Source organism: Haliotis rufescens, unplaced genomic scaffold, assembly GCF_023055435.1.
Source record: "Haliotis rufescens isolate VD_foot unplaced genomic scaffold, xgHalRufe1.0.p SCAF_46, whole genome shotgun sequence".
Lineage (NCBI taxonomy): Eukaryota > Metazoa > Mollusca > Gastropoda > Lepetellida > Haliotidae > Haliotis > Haliotis rufescens.
Genome location: NW_025964179.1, coordinates 2,537,274 through 2,551,244, shown reverse-complemented (window position 1 = coordinate 2,551,244; position 13,971 = coordinate 2,537,274). Strand labels below are relative to the sequence as shown.

Genomic DNA, 13,971 nt, shown 5'->3' with positions numbered 1-13,971 from the left:
GGAGCTGGTCAAATAAATCCTGAAGAACGGACTGCTGAAGATTCGAAGATGGAGAAATGTATACTGAACAAAGTGTGAAGGTAATGTGTAAGGTAAGACGGACAGCAACAGCCTGAAGATTACAGTTAAGAGAAACAGGGCTGTGGATAATGCCCTGCTTCACCAAAATTGAAGCACCCCCAGTGGCTTTATCACCTGGTGGGGAGAAAGAATGATATGAATTGTACTGACGCATTTCAAATTTATCAGTTTGCTTAAGATAGGTTTCCTGCAAACTAAATGCTGAAGGCTTATAATCTTGTGCTAATAACTGTACTTCATTAAAATTATTCCTAAGTCCTCTACAATTCCACTGAATGACATTAAGAGATTGGTTCATGGAGGTTCTATGGGGGATCTCTCACGGCCACGGGAGGAAGATGGACTTCTATTTCTGTGTTCTGACGATGGAGTCACCTCCATCTCCAGAGGGTCAAATGAGTTATGAACTTCAACAGTTACAGGTACCTCTAAAGGAGAAGAGCTCTGTGATGATTGTTTTTTACGATTTAGGCGTTTGCGTTGTTTTTGTGACGTTTCAACAGGTACAGCAATATCAACAGCAGCTTGATCAACCTCAGCTTGTGACTGAGTGGCAGTCTGGGAGGAAGATGTTGCCAAAGTGAGAGATTGAGATCGTGTAGTATCTGTATTCACTGGTTGGTCAGATGTAACCCACGTCAAATCCGTTTGGCACGAAATAGAAACCGTTTTTGGTTTGTTTGAGACAGCAGCTGAGTAGGAGATAGAAGTAGATAACTTTGCTGGAGTCTGGCTCAGAATTTGTTGTTTAGCCTCATGGAAAGGGATATTGGTTTCATATTTTAATTTCAAGATTTTTGTTTGAATCTGCCACTCAGGGCAAGATTTAGAGGACGACAGATGGTCACCACTGCAATTTGCACATTTAGGATCTTTAGTGCAATCAGAGTCCTGATGATCTTCGCTACAGCGGTGACAACGATGAGAGTAACGGCAGGATTTGGAACCATGCCCAAACTTTTGACATGTATAACATCGGAGTGGAGAGGGGATATACACCTCCACCCCGATATTGAAATAGCCAGCTTTTATGGATTTGGGTACAGTAGATAAAGCAAATGTAAACAGGTAGGTGTTGCTGGGTACAATTTTTCCATCCTGTTTCTTGACAGTGAAGCGTTTAACAGACGTGACATTTTGGTCTTTAAGTTCGGCAACTATTTCTTCCTCAGCCATGTCCGCCAGACAACGGGCTCTGTCTCTAACAATGCCTCTACTAGAGTTTAGTGTTTTGTGCGCTGAAACAGCGACACTGATGTTTGCAAATTGATGCTGTTTTAGTAAATTTATAGATTGCTGACGTCTATCACACTCAACAAGTAGCAAACCGCCTCGGAGACGTGAAACGTTCTTAACTTCTCCACAGATGGACTGAATAGTCTTTGATATAACGAAAGGATTGATTTGAAGTGGATCTCCATTTGTAGATTCAATGACAATAAATTTGGCCCAAGTTTCTTGTTTTGAAACTGAAACATCTTCATGACATGAGAGATGATCAGCTTCTAATCTCCTTTTCTTGTCATTTCTAACGGAACCAGAATGTGTAAGTGACATGATGTAGTAGTAACATTCAGCACCCCTGCTCCTCACCCACCACGGAGTGTCAACAAGGACAGTGTTTCACTGCAGCGGAGATCCGGCATGCAAACACTGGGGATACCAGGGTGATATACTCCAGTAAATACGGCATGAATAGCTATATTTGTCTACCAATAATAATGCTAGGCTGGTTCTGCTCATAACAAGAAATTGGAGACATACAGAACTCAGAGGTCGACATTACCAGATTGGCCCATGAGCCACCGCCTTCTGGCATAGGACTCTAGGCAAACGTATTTACAGAATGTTTAACATTCAAAGCCAAAATACAATATAATGTAGTAGAATATACAAACAATTTTCCAGCACAGGGCTAGACATGACCAGCCGATTGATAGAACCGGGCCAATTCTACCACCCGTCTAGGCGAAGTAAGGGTCGAAGTAGTGTGTTGGGCAAAGGAACACAGTTCCAGGAACCAGTGCCCTCAACTACCAGACTCCCGTCCTCCGCCGACACAGGGACGCAACCCACGGCAAACAGGTTGCCCATTTTAGTCGCCTCATACGACCAGCAATGGGAGGCTGTGGAAATATTCTGCCCCGGTTCCACACGGGGGAAGAGCTATTAGCGTTACCCAGCACTCACCACGAGGAGGTTGCTCTTCACGAGTGCCCATGAGTTTTAAGTAAAGGAACATATTCTCGCCCATGGGCCTGCCCATGGGCCAAACCTTTTTCTCGCCAATGGGCGAAATATTTCAATATCGCTATAAAATCGTTGAATTAAGTTAAAATGAGTTTAATTTTGTGTCATGATACTTGAATGAATACATTAAATGTATTTGCGAAACAAAAACATGAGTTTTAAGTAAAGGAACATATTTTCGCCCATGGGCCAAACCTTTTTCTCGCCCATGGGCGAAATATTTCAATATCGCTATAAAATCGTTGAATTAAGTTAAAATGAGTTAAATTTTGTGTCATGATACTTCAATAAATACATTTAATGTATTTGCGAAACAAAATCATGAGTTTTAAGTAAAGGAACATATTCTCGCCCATGGGCCTGCCAATGGGCCAAACCTTTTTCTCGCCAATGGGCGAAATATTTCAATATCGCTATAAAATCGTTGAATTAAGTTAAAATGAGTTTAATTTTGTGTCATGATACTTCAATAAATACATTTAATGTATTTGCGAAACAAAATCATGAGTTTTAAGTAAAGGAACATGATCTCGCCCATGGGCCTGCCCATGGGCCTACCCATGGGCCAGACTTCGCCCATGGGCAGGCCCATGGGCGACATAGTCTAAATATTGAGTTTTTAAACAATTTTTAAAAAAAATTTTCTTCCTTGGTATGTTCCCATGAAAACGGCATGTTTAATTTTGTAAATACCTTTAACCGAGACTGGGCAAAGAGCGTAGAGTTTCTGGACCTTTGGGTTTCCAGAATTAAAATGGGACGTGTTATAATCATAGAGTTAAGGTAGAAATATATAATACCTATTTTTTATTTAAGGAAAGTATATACATGATAATTGGTAGCAGAAGTTGTGTTTAGGTAGGCATATATTACCAAATGTTGAGTTATGTGTACAAAATGGTGAAATGATCACATATTCCTGACATGAAGCGTCAATGTATTGTGTTGAGAAACACTGAGGTTCTGTTATCCTTTTACAGCTATATCTAAAGTTATCTGGTAGAGACACATCCAGTGTCATCCAGTACTTGTGTGCCGGATTGAAATTTATATCCCGAGGGACAGTTTCGACGACAGAGAAGCCGTACACCACAACAAGAGACTAATATGAGTATGTTAACATATGTTCAGTTATTTGTACAAATTGGTGAAATGATCACATTCCTGACATGAAGGGTAAATGCATTGTGATGTTGAAATGTTGGTAATTACAAGTTAAACACTGAGGTAATGTGATCTGCTACAGCCATGTCTATAGTTATCTGGTAGAAACGGTCATCCACCTACCGTTAGCTTGATTGACTTTCCTACCAGGTGGGATGGCCGTTCACCAGCATTAAGGCCCAGTGTTTTTTAACGCAGCTACTCATCAATCGGAGCTCAGATGTCGCCACTAAGTATTTCCTATGTGTTGTTGTGAATCTATGAGTTTGCGAGAAGTGACTGGGGATATTGTAGGTAAGAAACCCACGGTCCATCAAAAAATAAATAAAAGTGTATGTCCATACAAATCATACTTAATGATTATGTGCATTTTTTCTCAAAACACAAGCGTGATCAAAATCTGAAATTTCCTGTGACATATCACCTGTCGTTATACACCAAGTAGCAGTGAACGTTATTCGCATGCCTGGGCTTACTGAGGTGTAATATAACCGTGGATGCAGTATCATTCATGCACTGAGAAAAAGTCAGTTGTACAGTCTGTTTAAGTGTGTGGGTGGACACCGATGGGTCAGTCATTATTACGAACCAAGACTGCCCCTAAATGGTTAACTGTTGTTAAAGAAAGTCTTTGGACAACACTGCCTAATCACAACACTATACATTTGATATTATTGGTCAGGTTTTATTATGTTTAAATAGTGCAATACATTATAATTTTCAATTGTGTCAACTGAAATTGATTTTAATGGAAAATAAAGGTAAAATATCCTTTGAACATTTTCTCACACCATATTGTTCAGTATTGCATGTTATAAGCATTGCCTCATAAATGACTCGCTTAATGCCAAACACTGAAGATGTATGTCCATCTAGTGGTACAAAGGACGTCGAGGAAGGGAAATATATTTCGGTATGGAAATGCATCATATGGTGGATAATTCGCTGGCAGATAAGGAGTACAACCGCTCAAGGGTGTGGGGTACTCGCATTTTAGTGTACATTTTATGAACTGTAAACATATTTGTTAGAGGAACTTTGTCAACAATCTCCATCATTGCTCTGTTTTCTGAGATGATAAACATATCAACAATTTTCTTTGGATTTAAGAGTTGCAAGATTCCTTTCAATAGTGCCAAAGCAATGTTGTCACTATCAGCATATAAAGGTGCAATCTCATTGGAGTATTCTGTCACACCCAGACATCCATATCCTACGACACCCCCGGCATGTGATCGAGCAATAAGAATATATTTTGCATGGTTGATGATCCAGTTTTTGAAGAAGTAATCCCTCTCGCTTTCACATACATTCTCGTCGTACGCCTTCAACTCAGTAAACATGGAGCCTTCAAAGTGGACAATGATGATATCCGAACTCAGTACTGCATCAGGAATTGCCCCCAGTATGACTTCCGCTGGCCCACGTTTTTGGTGTACGTCATAATAGAAAGTGAAGCCATGGGTGTCGTAAAGGTTAACGAAAGTAGCTGATATGACGATGTTTGCGTCACCCACTGCCTTGAGTGATTGAAGGTTCACATCACGTCCGATTCCTTTGCCTCTGAGGTCTTTCCTTACAAGATAGATGCCACCGGCTACTGTCTTCTCGTTATGAAACGCCAAGGCTCGACAAGCTGTTAAAAAGTACAGGACATAGATATAAAAAACATATATAAGAATGATGTAAAGTAAAACGTCTTAATGTAAAACCTACATTCATATATTATATGAAATGCTCAATGTAGATTATTTGTAAGCAAGCAATGTTTTTCATAAGAGTCGACGAAATGGATCTGGTTGTCAGACTCTGTCAATTATCATCCATCATCGTATTCAGATTGCGTTGGTGACTGATGTTAATATCAATCACTGGTGTGTCTGCTACGTACTTGATTATATACAGGACGCTTCGACATAGCTGTAGCTTCTTTTCATGTGTTACCACTAGACCACAGAGGCAGTCCCAGCTCAAAAGGTACACGAGTGATGACACACTGAACAATGATTGATCCATGATTCTTAACCAATTAACCAACTCTATAATATACCAGCTGGTCTTCGCTCATGTAATTGTGTAGATTATCTGATATGGCTTCATGTTAATTAGGGGGGCACGGGTCGCCAAGTCGTCTAGGGCGCCGCGATTCGCTGTGCAGAGTTGCGTCCCTTGGGACGCCAGAATACTATGATTGTGGGTTCGAATCCCGGATTGCCCTGATTATGTTTCTAGGTTTGTCAGCACCATACCTGTGCTTGTGGGTTTCACCGAAGTGATAAACGTCTGAGACCTGCATCACTTAGGGCTTTCCTCCCACATTAAGCTGACACGTCGTGATATGACTGGAATACTGTTAAAAGCGGCGTTAAATCGAACTCACTCATGTTAATTAGTGGGGCGAACATTGTGAATATATCAGGGGGAAGGTATGAATCTGTAACTACTCGCCTGAAACAGGTCTGACATCAAGGCTATAATTGTATTATGCTAGATGATGATGATTGAATTTACATCACTCACCATATTATATATAACCCTTATATCCTTACGACACAGTAGTTGTTCCCAAGAATGTTGAATGTATAGTTAAACGTGTGAAGAGGATCATATTCCAAAACTATATTCAGCTTAACGATAGTGGTATGTAATATCACTGCAATTCACTTAAACAACCAGGTGTGCCTTGGCCTACTGACAAGGTTCACCTCCTCGAGCCTGTCAGTCAATGACATATACATGCGACTAAATATGCAACGTCGGTAGTTACACACTTTAGCGAACCTGTCTGTAGACAGTATATTCTTGGAGATCCGCCTGTATCTAAACTAATTTGTTAAATCGCCCTGTCAAACTCCTAACAGTAATCCGTCCACAGCTCTGGTTCAGTCAAATGATGCTACGCTAACATTTAGTTTAGTAGCCACATTAAACTGAATCTTAACTGACATGGAATAGTAGTACAAATATCATGTGAGTTCATATGAAATATTCTAAGCTATGGCAGGGAATGGCTCCAGGATATCATAATCCTAGAACGGACATATAATACAGTGTGTAATCGAGGTTGACCTCCGCCTGAGCATTTGTTTTCTGCACTAAAATTTACAGTGAATGTCCAAGTCCAAATTCAAGATAATTATGATGACAATGGCGACTATAAATGTCACATAACGGCCATAAGGAACATCGTATTACATTAATCAAAATAACCTGAAGTCATGTACCAGTACTCTGTCGCTGGCAAAACTCTGTAGCTAGTTAATCGTATACACACCACCTGCACAGCCAATAAATGCACTGCAGTCGTAAAAAGACAATTAGTTTATATTCTCCCTATGTATAACATACCATCCTTAACAAAACAAACTTATTGCAATACAAAACACGACCTTGAGTGGGCAATTGGAACATAAGTTGTTGGTTGTGCTGTCTGCTCATTTAGCGCTTGTCAATTGCTGTGTTCGTCCGGATTGTGAAGCATGACGAATGAAACTTAAGTTTACGCTGCAATTGAAAATGTTCACACTTCATATTTCAAATATTTTGTAGGTGTTGGGAAGTTTGACTCAGACAAGCCAATCCTTGATCAGACAGGCCGTAGTAATAGTTTTGTAGCCAGCCAATCAAGGGTAAATAAGTATTGGATTGAATTACTTAGAATGCTGCCTGATAGATACCCATATCAGTGTTACAGCATGGTAAAGGTACTTGATGATACTGGTAAAAATAATTGGGTTTCAGATGGGAGAAATATATTATTTGTTAGTGACTTTTTATATGTATAGATTTCCCAAGAACCACAATTATTTTCAAATTCAATAAAGCAAGGACTAAAGGATATATTTTGTCAACAGTGGCACCAAAGTATTTCTGAATCACTTTATCTTAGCAATTACAGCAAAGTAAAATCATTGTTACAAACTGAAAGATATTTAACTTGTTCAAATGAGAAAGGTTTAATAGGAGCTTATTGTAAACTTAGAATTTCATTGCACAATTTTTATGTAAATGTTTGTCGCAGGTCCAAAGACGGTGAAATTGTGAACTCTATGTGTACACACTGTTCACCCGGAGAAGTAGAGGATGGATACCATGTTTTAATTATGTGTGAAATGTATTCCCATTTAAAGTATAAATTTCTCCTCATGTTGCAAGGTATTTTTAAAGACCGTCAGTTAATGATAACTCTGCTAAAGTCCGAAAATCTTAATATGATCCATTCTGTTTCTGTATTCTTAAAACATGTCTTTATAATGAGGAATGTGTAACTAGATTTAAGATTACATAACGTGACAAATGTTACTATCCAACCTGCATTGTACTATTCGCCTTGATGACTAAATTACTGAATAAACTGTTTCTGTCTGTGTCTGTCTGTCTGTCTGTCTGTCTGTTAAAGCAGTCTCGTTTATGTCTCATATGTTTACCGCACAAGCGCTTTACGCTCAGTCACCTGCTCACCCACAGAAGACCCAAACCAATCATACACCTACCATCTCACACACCTGCGTACGCACTCGCTCCCCCAAACAAGAAGGCACTCGTGAAGAGCAACCTCCTCGTGGTGAGTGCTGGGTAACGCTAATAGCTCTTCCCCCGTGTGGACTCGGGGTAGAATTTGTCCACAGCACCCCATTGCTGGTCGTAAAAGGCGTTGGGTTGCGCCCCTGTGTCGGCGGAGGACGGGAGTCTGGTGGATGAGGGCATTGGAGCCAGGAACAGGGAACTTTTGCCCAACACACCACTTCGACCCTTACTTCGCCTAGACGGGTGGTAGAATTGGCACGATTCTATCAATCGGCTGGTCACGTCGTGCCCTGTGCATGTAAAAAATCATTTTAGAAACATCATATCAAATAATTTATGATGATCAATTATATAAAACAACTATGCCAATGTACTTATTGCCTAGAGTCCTATGCCAGAAGGCGGTGGCTCATGGGCCAATCTGGTGATGTCAACTTCCGAATTCTATATGTCTCCAATGTTCTGTCACGGGCCGAACCAGCTGGGCATTTCTTTTGGTAGACAAATATAGCTTTTCGTTTTGTATTTACTGGCGTAACCCTGTAACCCTGGTGTTGTAGACTGGCTTCCTCTTCAGCATCGGCTTTTTTTACACTAGATGGCGGTCGGGGAACAGGGGTGCTGAATAAATTCCTTTCATTATGGCGCAACAAATACCTGGTTCAACTCTTCATAAAAAGAAGAGAAGACTTGAAAATGACAGTTCGCCTGAAACTTTGTTTAAAAACAATGATTCTTGGGCTCGTTTTCTAGTAATCGAGGCTGCTAATCATCAACCATTAAAACTGAACCCTTTTGCCATTTCCAAAGCTGTTTCTGGATTTTGTGGTGTAGTAAAACATGTTACCCGTCTTTGGTCTGGCTCCCTACTTGTGGAGTGTGCACGGAGACAGCAATCTCTGAATCTTTTATCAATTACTCAGTTTGCCAATGTTGATGTTGCTGTGTCCGTGCACAGAACACTGAACTCGTGTCGGGGAATAGTTCGGGACAGAGCTCGTTGCCTGTCTGATATGTCGGAACAGGAAATTGTTGCTGAACTGGATGACCAAGGTGTTACGTTTGTCAAACGTTTTACCGAAAACAAAGATGGAGTTGTCAGCAATACAAATACATATCTGTTCACTTTTGCCCGTTCCTCTTTACCGCAGTCAATCAAGGGTGGATATGTCAAAATTGGAGTGGATATGTATATCCCAAATCCTATTTGATGTTATAAATGTCAAACTTTTGGCCATGGTTCAAAATCATGTGCTTAACCTGTCAAATGTCATCGTTGTGCTGGCAGCCAAGAGGGTAGAGACTGTGAGGAGGACATTGTTTGCGCTAACTGTGGTGGCCAACATTTGTCTTCTTCTAAGTCATGTCCTGTGTGGCAACTTGAATCAAAAATAAATAAAATGAAGTATGAAAATAGCATTTCTTTTGCAGAAGCAAGAAAACAATTCAATAAACAATCAAACAATCAACCAATACTCTGCTGCAGTTACCCGTTCTGCACTTACATCAACTGCCACTGAGTCAATCACATGCCAAAGGGATCTATCATGGGTCCATTCTGATCAACCCATAAATACCGTTTGAATCAGTCAGCCAACATCCGATTATCAGACCAGTTCAGCAACCCAGACTGCAACTCAGACTGACACTCAGACTGCTACTCTGCCTGCTAGTCAGCCTGACACAGTTGTCCCAGAAAAAAACAAAAACACTGAACCACTTGACAGCTCACTTGACAAAAAGGAAAAAAAAGAAATTAAATAGAAGACAAACATCTCAGACAACCTCGCCCCCAGAGCTATCTCTTCACAACTCCTTTGAGCCTCTTGACATGGAGGTTACTCTGTCTGTACTGGACAGTAGGAGCAATTCGTCCTCACGTTCACGTGAGAGGTCTCCAATTGAGCCTCCATGACTCAATTGTCTAATATGATACAATGGAATTGTAGAGGACTGAGAAAGAACTTTGATGAAATACAACAGTTAATACAGGATTTTAAACCATCGACAGTATGTCTCCAAGAGACATATCTCAAGCATACAGATAACTTTGCCTTACGGAAATATAATTGTCATCACTCCTTTTCGCCTCCAGGCGATAAAGCTACGGGTGGTTCTACTATATTAGTCAGACATGACATCAGTTACTCTGATTACAAATCTTCAAGCTGTGGCCATTCGGCTTACTTTGCACATTACACTTACTTTGTGTTCCTTGTACATTCTTCCTTCGACAGTCTGAACTTCAGAATCTTTATGATCAACTGCCAAAGCCCTGCATCACCATGGGTGATCTAAATGGGCATAACCCTTTGTGGGGAAGTTCAAATACAAACAATAAGGGGAAAATCCTTGAAGATTTTATTTCTGACACTACTGTATATATAACGATGATTCAAACACGTATTTACATCCTGCCACTGGAACGTATTCAGCACTTGATCTTTCAATCACAGATTCAATCCTTTACAATGAATTTGAATGGTTGGTTCATGATGACCTCTGTGGGAGTGACCACTTTCCAACTATTCTCAAAACCGTTAACCCTACTGACGATCCACCATCAAGTAGGTGGAATTTTACAAAGGCTGATTGGTCATTATATGAATTATTGTGTACTGGAAAATTAAAACCTGACATTTTTCAACATGTTCAAGATCCGATACAGTTGTTTTCGGACCTACAGAATGACATTGCCGATGAAGCAATTCCCAAGTCCTCTGCTAATCCACATCTTCGTAAACCATGGTTTAACTATGACTGCAAACAAGCACGAAAATGTAGGAACAAAGCGGAAAAATATTTCCGCCGACATCCTACAGTCAATAATCTAGATAAGGTTAAAATTACAAATACCAAGGCACGGCGTGCTTTTAAACAAAATAAGCGTCAGTCTTGGAGGAACTATGTCTCCAAAATATATTCCCGCACGCCCATATCCAAGGTGTGGAACATGGTACAAAAGATAAAAGGCAAGGGTTCAAAATCATCTGTTCGCCATCTTAAGGAAAGTGACGCGTTATTAACGGATAAAACTGACATTGCAAATAAGCTTGGAGAAACGTTATCAAACATTCTTCAACATCTAATTATGTCCCAGAGTTTCAAAAAATTAAGAAACAAAAGGAAAAGATAAAAGTCATTTTCACTTCTGATAATGGCGAAGACTATAATGAATTCTTCTCATTACATGAGCTACATACCGCCCTTTGGCAAGCTCATGACACAGCAACAGGAGCTGATAACATACACTACCAGCTTTTAAAACATTTACCTGAATCATGTCTGGAGACACTTTTAGATATATTTGATCAAATATGGACCTCAGGGAATTTTCCTCCTTCGCGGCATAATGCCATTGTAGTTCCAATACCAAAGCCTGGCCGGGATCACACAGATCCCTCTAACTATCGACCTATATCCTCAACAAATTGCGTGTGTAAAACCATGGAACGAATGGTGAATAATAGATTAATTTGGTATCTGGAAACCAATTATCTAATTACAAATATCCAATGTGGTTTCCAAAGTACTATCGACCATTTAGTCGAGACAACTGCAGTTGTGTCTCAATAAAATCTAGAAATGGTCGCTTGCTAACGGCTTTAAATTTTCTCAAACAAAAACTAATTGTATACACTTCTGCAGGAAATATAGACAGCACAAAGACCCCAAACTATTTCTATCTGACACACCCATAAAGGTAGTTGAGGAGACCAAGTTTCTGGGGCTTATTTTTGACCGCCACCTGACACTCTTGACTCATATAAAATAGCTCAAGGCAAAGTGTCTGAAAGCATTAGACCTGCTGAAAGTACCGATCTTTGATCCGCTCAAAATTAGACTATACAATTTATCACCAGGGCTTGAGACTCTGTCTTGGAGCTTTCAGGACTTCTCCTGTTGATAGTATGCATGTAGAGGTTGATGAGCCTCCGTTGAAACAACGTCGTTTAAAACTTGCATTACATTATATCACAAAACTAAAATCGAACCCGTCCAAACCAGCATATGATTGTGTTTTTAATCCTCTCTACGAGGAGTTATTTCAAACTAAACCAAAACTGGTGCCACCTCTGGGGATTAGATTATGACCCCATGTAACAGCAGCTCATATAGAACTTGATATTATTGCACCTTACCGCTTACTTTCCACGCTCTCCTTGGCAATTAGTCAAACCAGAAGTAGATCTCACACTTACTAATTTTAAGAAATCTGATTAAAACCAGTTAATCTTTCAGCAAGAATATGTCCACTTACGCTCTAAATACAATTCTTACCGCTCCATCTTCACAGATTGATCCAAGGATGACGGCAAAGTTGCCAGTGCCAGCATCATTGGTTCAAAAACTGTTCCCTCCAGATTACCGGATAACAGCTCAATATTTACTGCTGAACCTAAGGCTATTCACACAGCCTTGACATATATTCAAAAACAAACTGTATGTAAACACTTCATCATTTTCTCCGATCATGCCTACAGGCACTTAAGACTGTCAACTCGAACCACCCGTTAATTCTTGATATTTTAGAACTTTATAATAACCTTGCTACTGCCCAATACGACATCGTCCTTTGTTGGTTACCTAGTCATGTTGGTATTGCTGGTAACACACGAGCTGACGCTGCAGCAAAACCAATGTCCCATTTTACCATTCCCTACAGTGATTTTAAACAAGGCATCAAGGAATATATTCGTAGTTTGATGCAGAAAAGATGGGATACCCAAGTAGGTACAAATAAACTTCATGAATTTAAACCCAAATTAGGTTATACATGTACCTACTTGGGTTGCCAGTCCTGACACGACGAAGTTGTTCTGAGACGATGTCGCATTGGTCACAGTCGCTACACCCACGAATATTTATTGAAAGGTGAGGATCCTCCGTTTTGAATTACAGTCAAGCATATTTTGCTTAATTACAGTCAAGCATAAATCCGGCCGGGAATCATGCAGGAAGCAAAAGCACTGTAAGTCCCCATGATTCCCAGTTGGTTGGTGTAGCTTTGGTTGCTTGTGGTCAATAGCCTGGTTTTAATTGATAGGAAATAATCTGCTAAACATTCTTTGTTTTATTATTGCTTAGGTTTGTTTTATATCTAAACTGTGAATTTTACTTACTGTTTTACTATCCTTTGTCGACAGGTATTTAACTGTAGAAACTACCTTGTTCTCATCGCGATATGGCTGCAATACTGCCGATGCGATGTAAAAATTTAACTCACTCACTCACCCAAACAAGAACCCAGATATCTATCCTGATTTGTGGATATAGGTGGACCAGCAATGTCATTCATGCCATGAAGTAAAAACAACCTTACCGAGTATTTCGCCCGAGTCGGATTCAGCTACAAACCAAGCCCTTGAATCCATATCAAACATGCAGTACATGAAGCTTTTTGGAATGTCCCACTTCTCCATGTCTGTTAAGTTTTTTATGGCGGCTACATCAGCTCGAGTTGCCTTCCTCACAGAGTACTTCGGAACAACAGTAGCCATGTCGGAGTTGAAAGGAGACCGGAAAGGCTGGGTTATCGACAGAGATCACTGTGACGTGTTCACCACGAAAGTCGACCAATAAAGCTTTGATGTCTGTGCAACGGCTGTGTGTCACAGTGAAGTTTAATGTAAGTTGATACATACGCTTTGTGAAGGCTATTTAATGGAAAGTCAACATCCTATGTTGTTGTTGTTTGTTGTTTAACGCCGCACTAAGCAATATTCCATCTTTATGACGGCGGTCTGTAAATAATCGAGTCTGGACCAGACAATTCAGTGATTGACATCATGAGCATCGTTCCACGCAATTGGAATACGGTGACATGCATCAACCAAGTCAGCGAGCCTGACCACCCGATCCCGTTAGTCGCCTTTTACGGCAAGCATGGGTTGCTGAAGACCTTTTCTATCCCGGATCTTCACGGGTCTCAACATGCTATGATATGGT

General features: G+C 40.3%; 2 protein-coding genes across 2 annotated transcripts; both read right to left on the bottom strand.

Annotated features, from left to right (window-relative positions):
* Positions 1-375: 375 nt before the first annotated feature.
* Positions 376-1,257, bottom strand: LOC125372731. Its single transcript, XM_048383221.1, has one exon. The coding sequence runs from the start codon at positions 1,255-1,257 to the stop codon at positions 376-378; it is 882 nt and encodes a 293-aa protein (XP_048239178.1).
* A 3,164-nt stretch (positions 1,258-4,421) lies between these two features.
* LOC124141641 lies at positions 4,422-13,523 on the bottom strand. Its single transcript, XM_046509673.1, has 2 exons — positions 13,346-13,523; positions 4,422-5,131 (listed from the first exon to the last, which is right to left on the bottom strand). The coding sequence occupies exons 1-2, from the start codon at positions 13,521-13,523 to the stop codon at positions 4,422-4,424; spliced, it is 888 nt and encodes a 295-aa protein (XP_046365629.1).
* Positions 13,524-13,971: the final 448 nt, after the last annotated feature.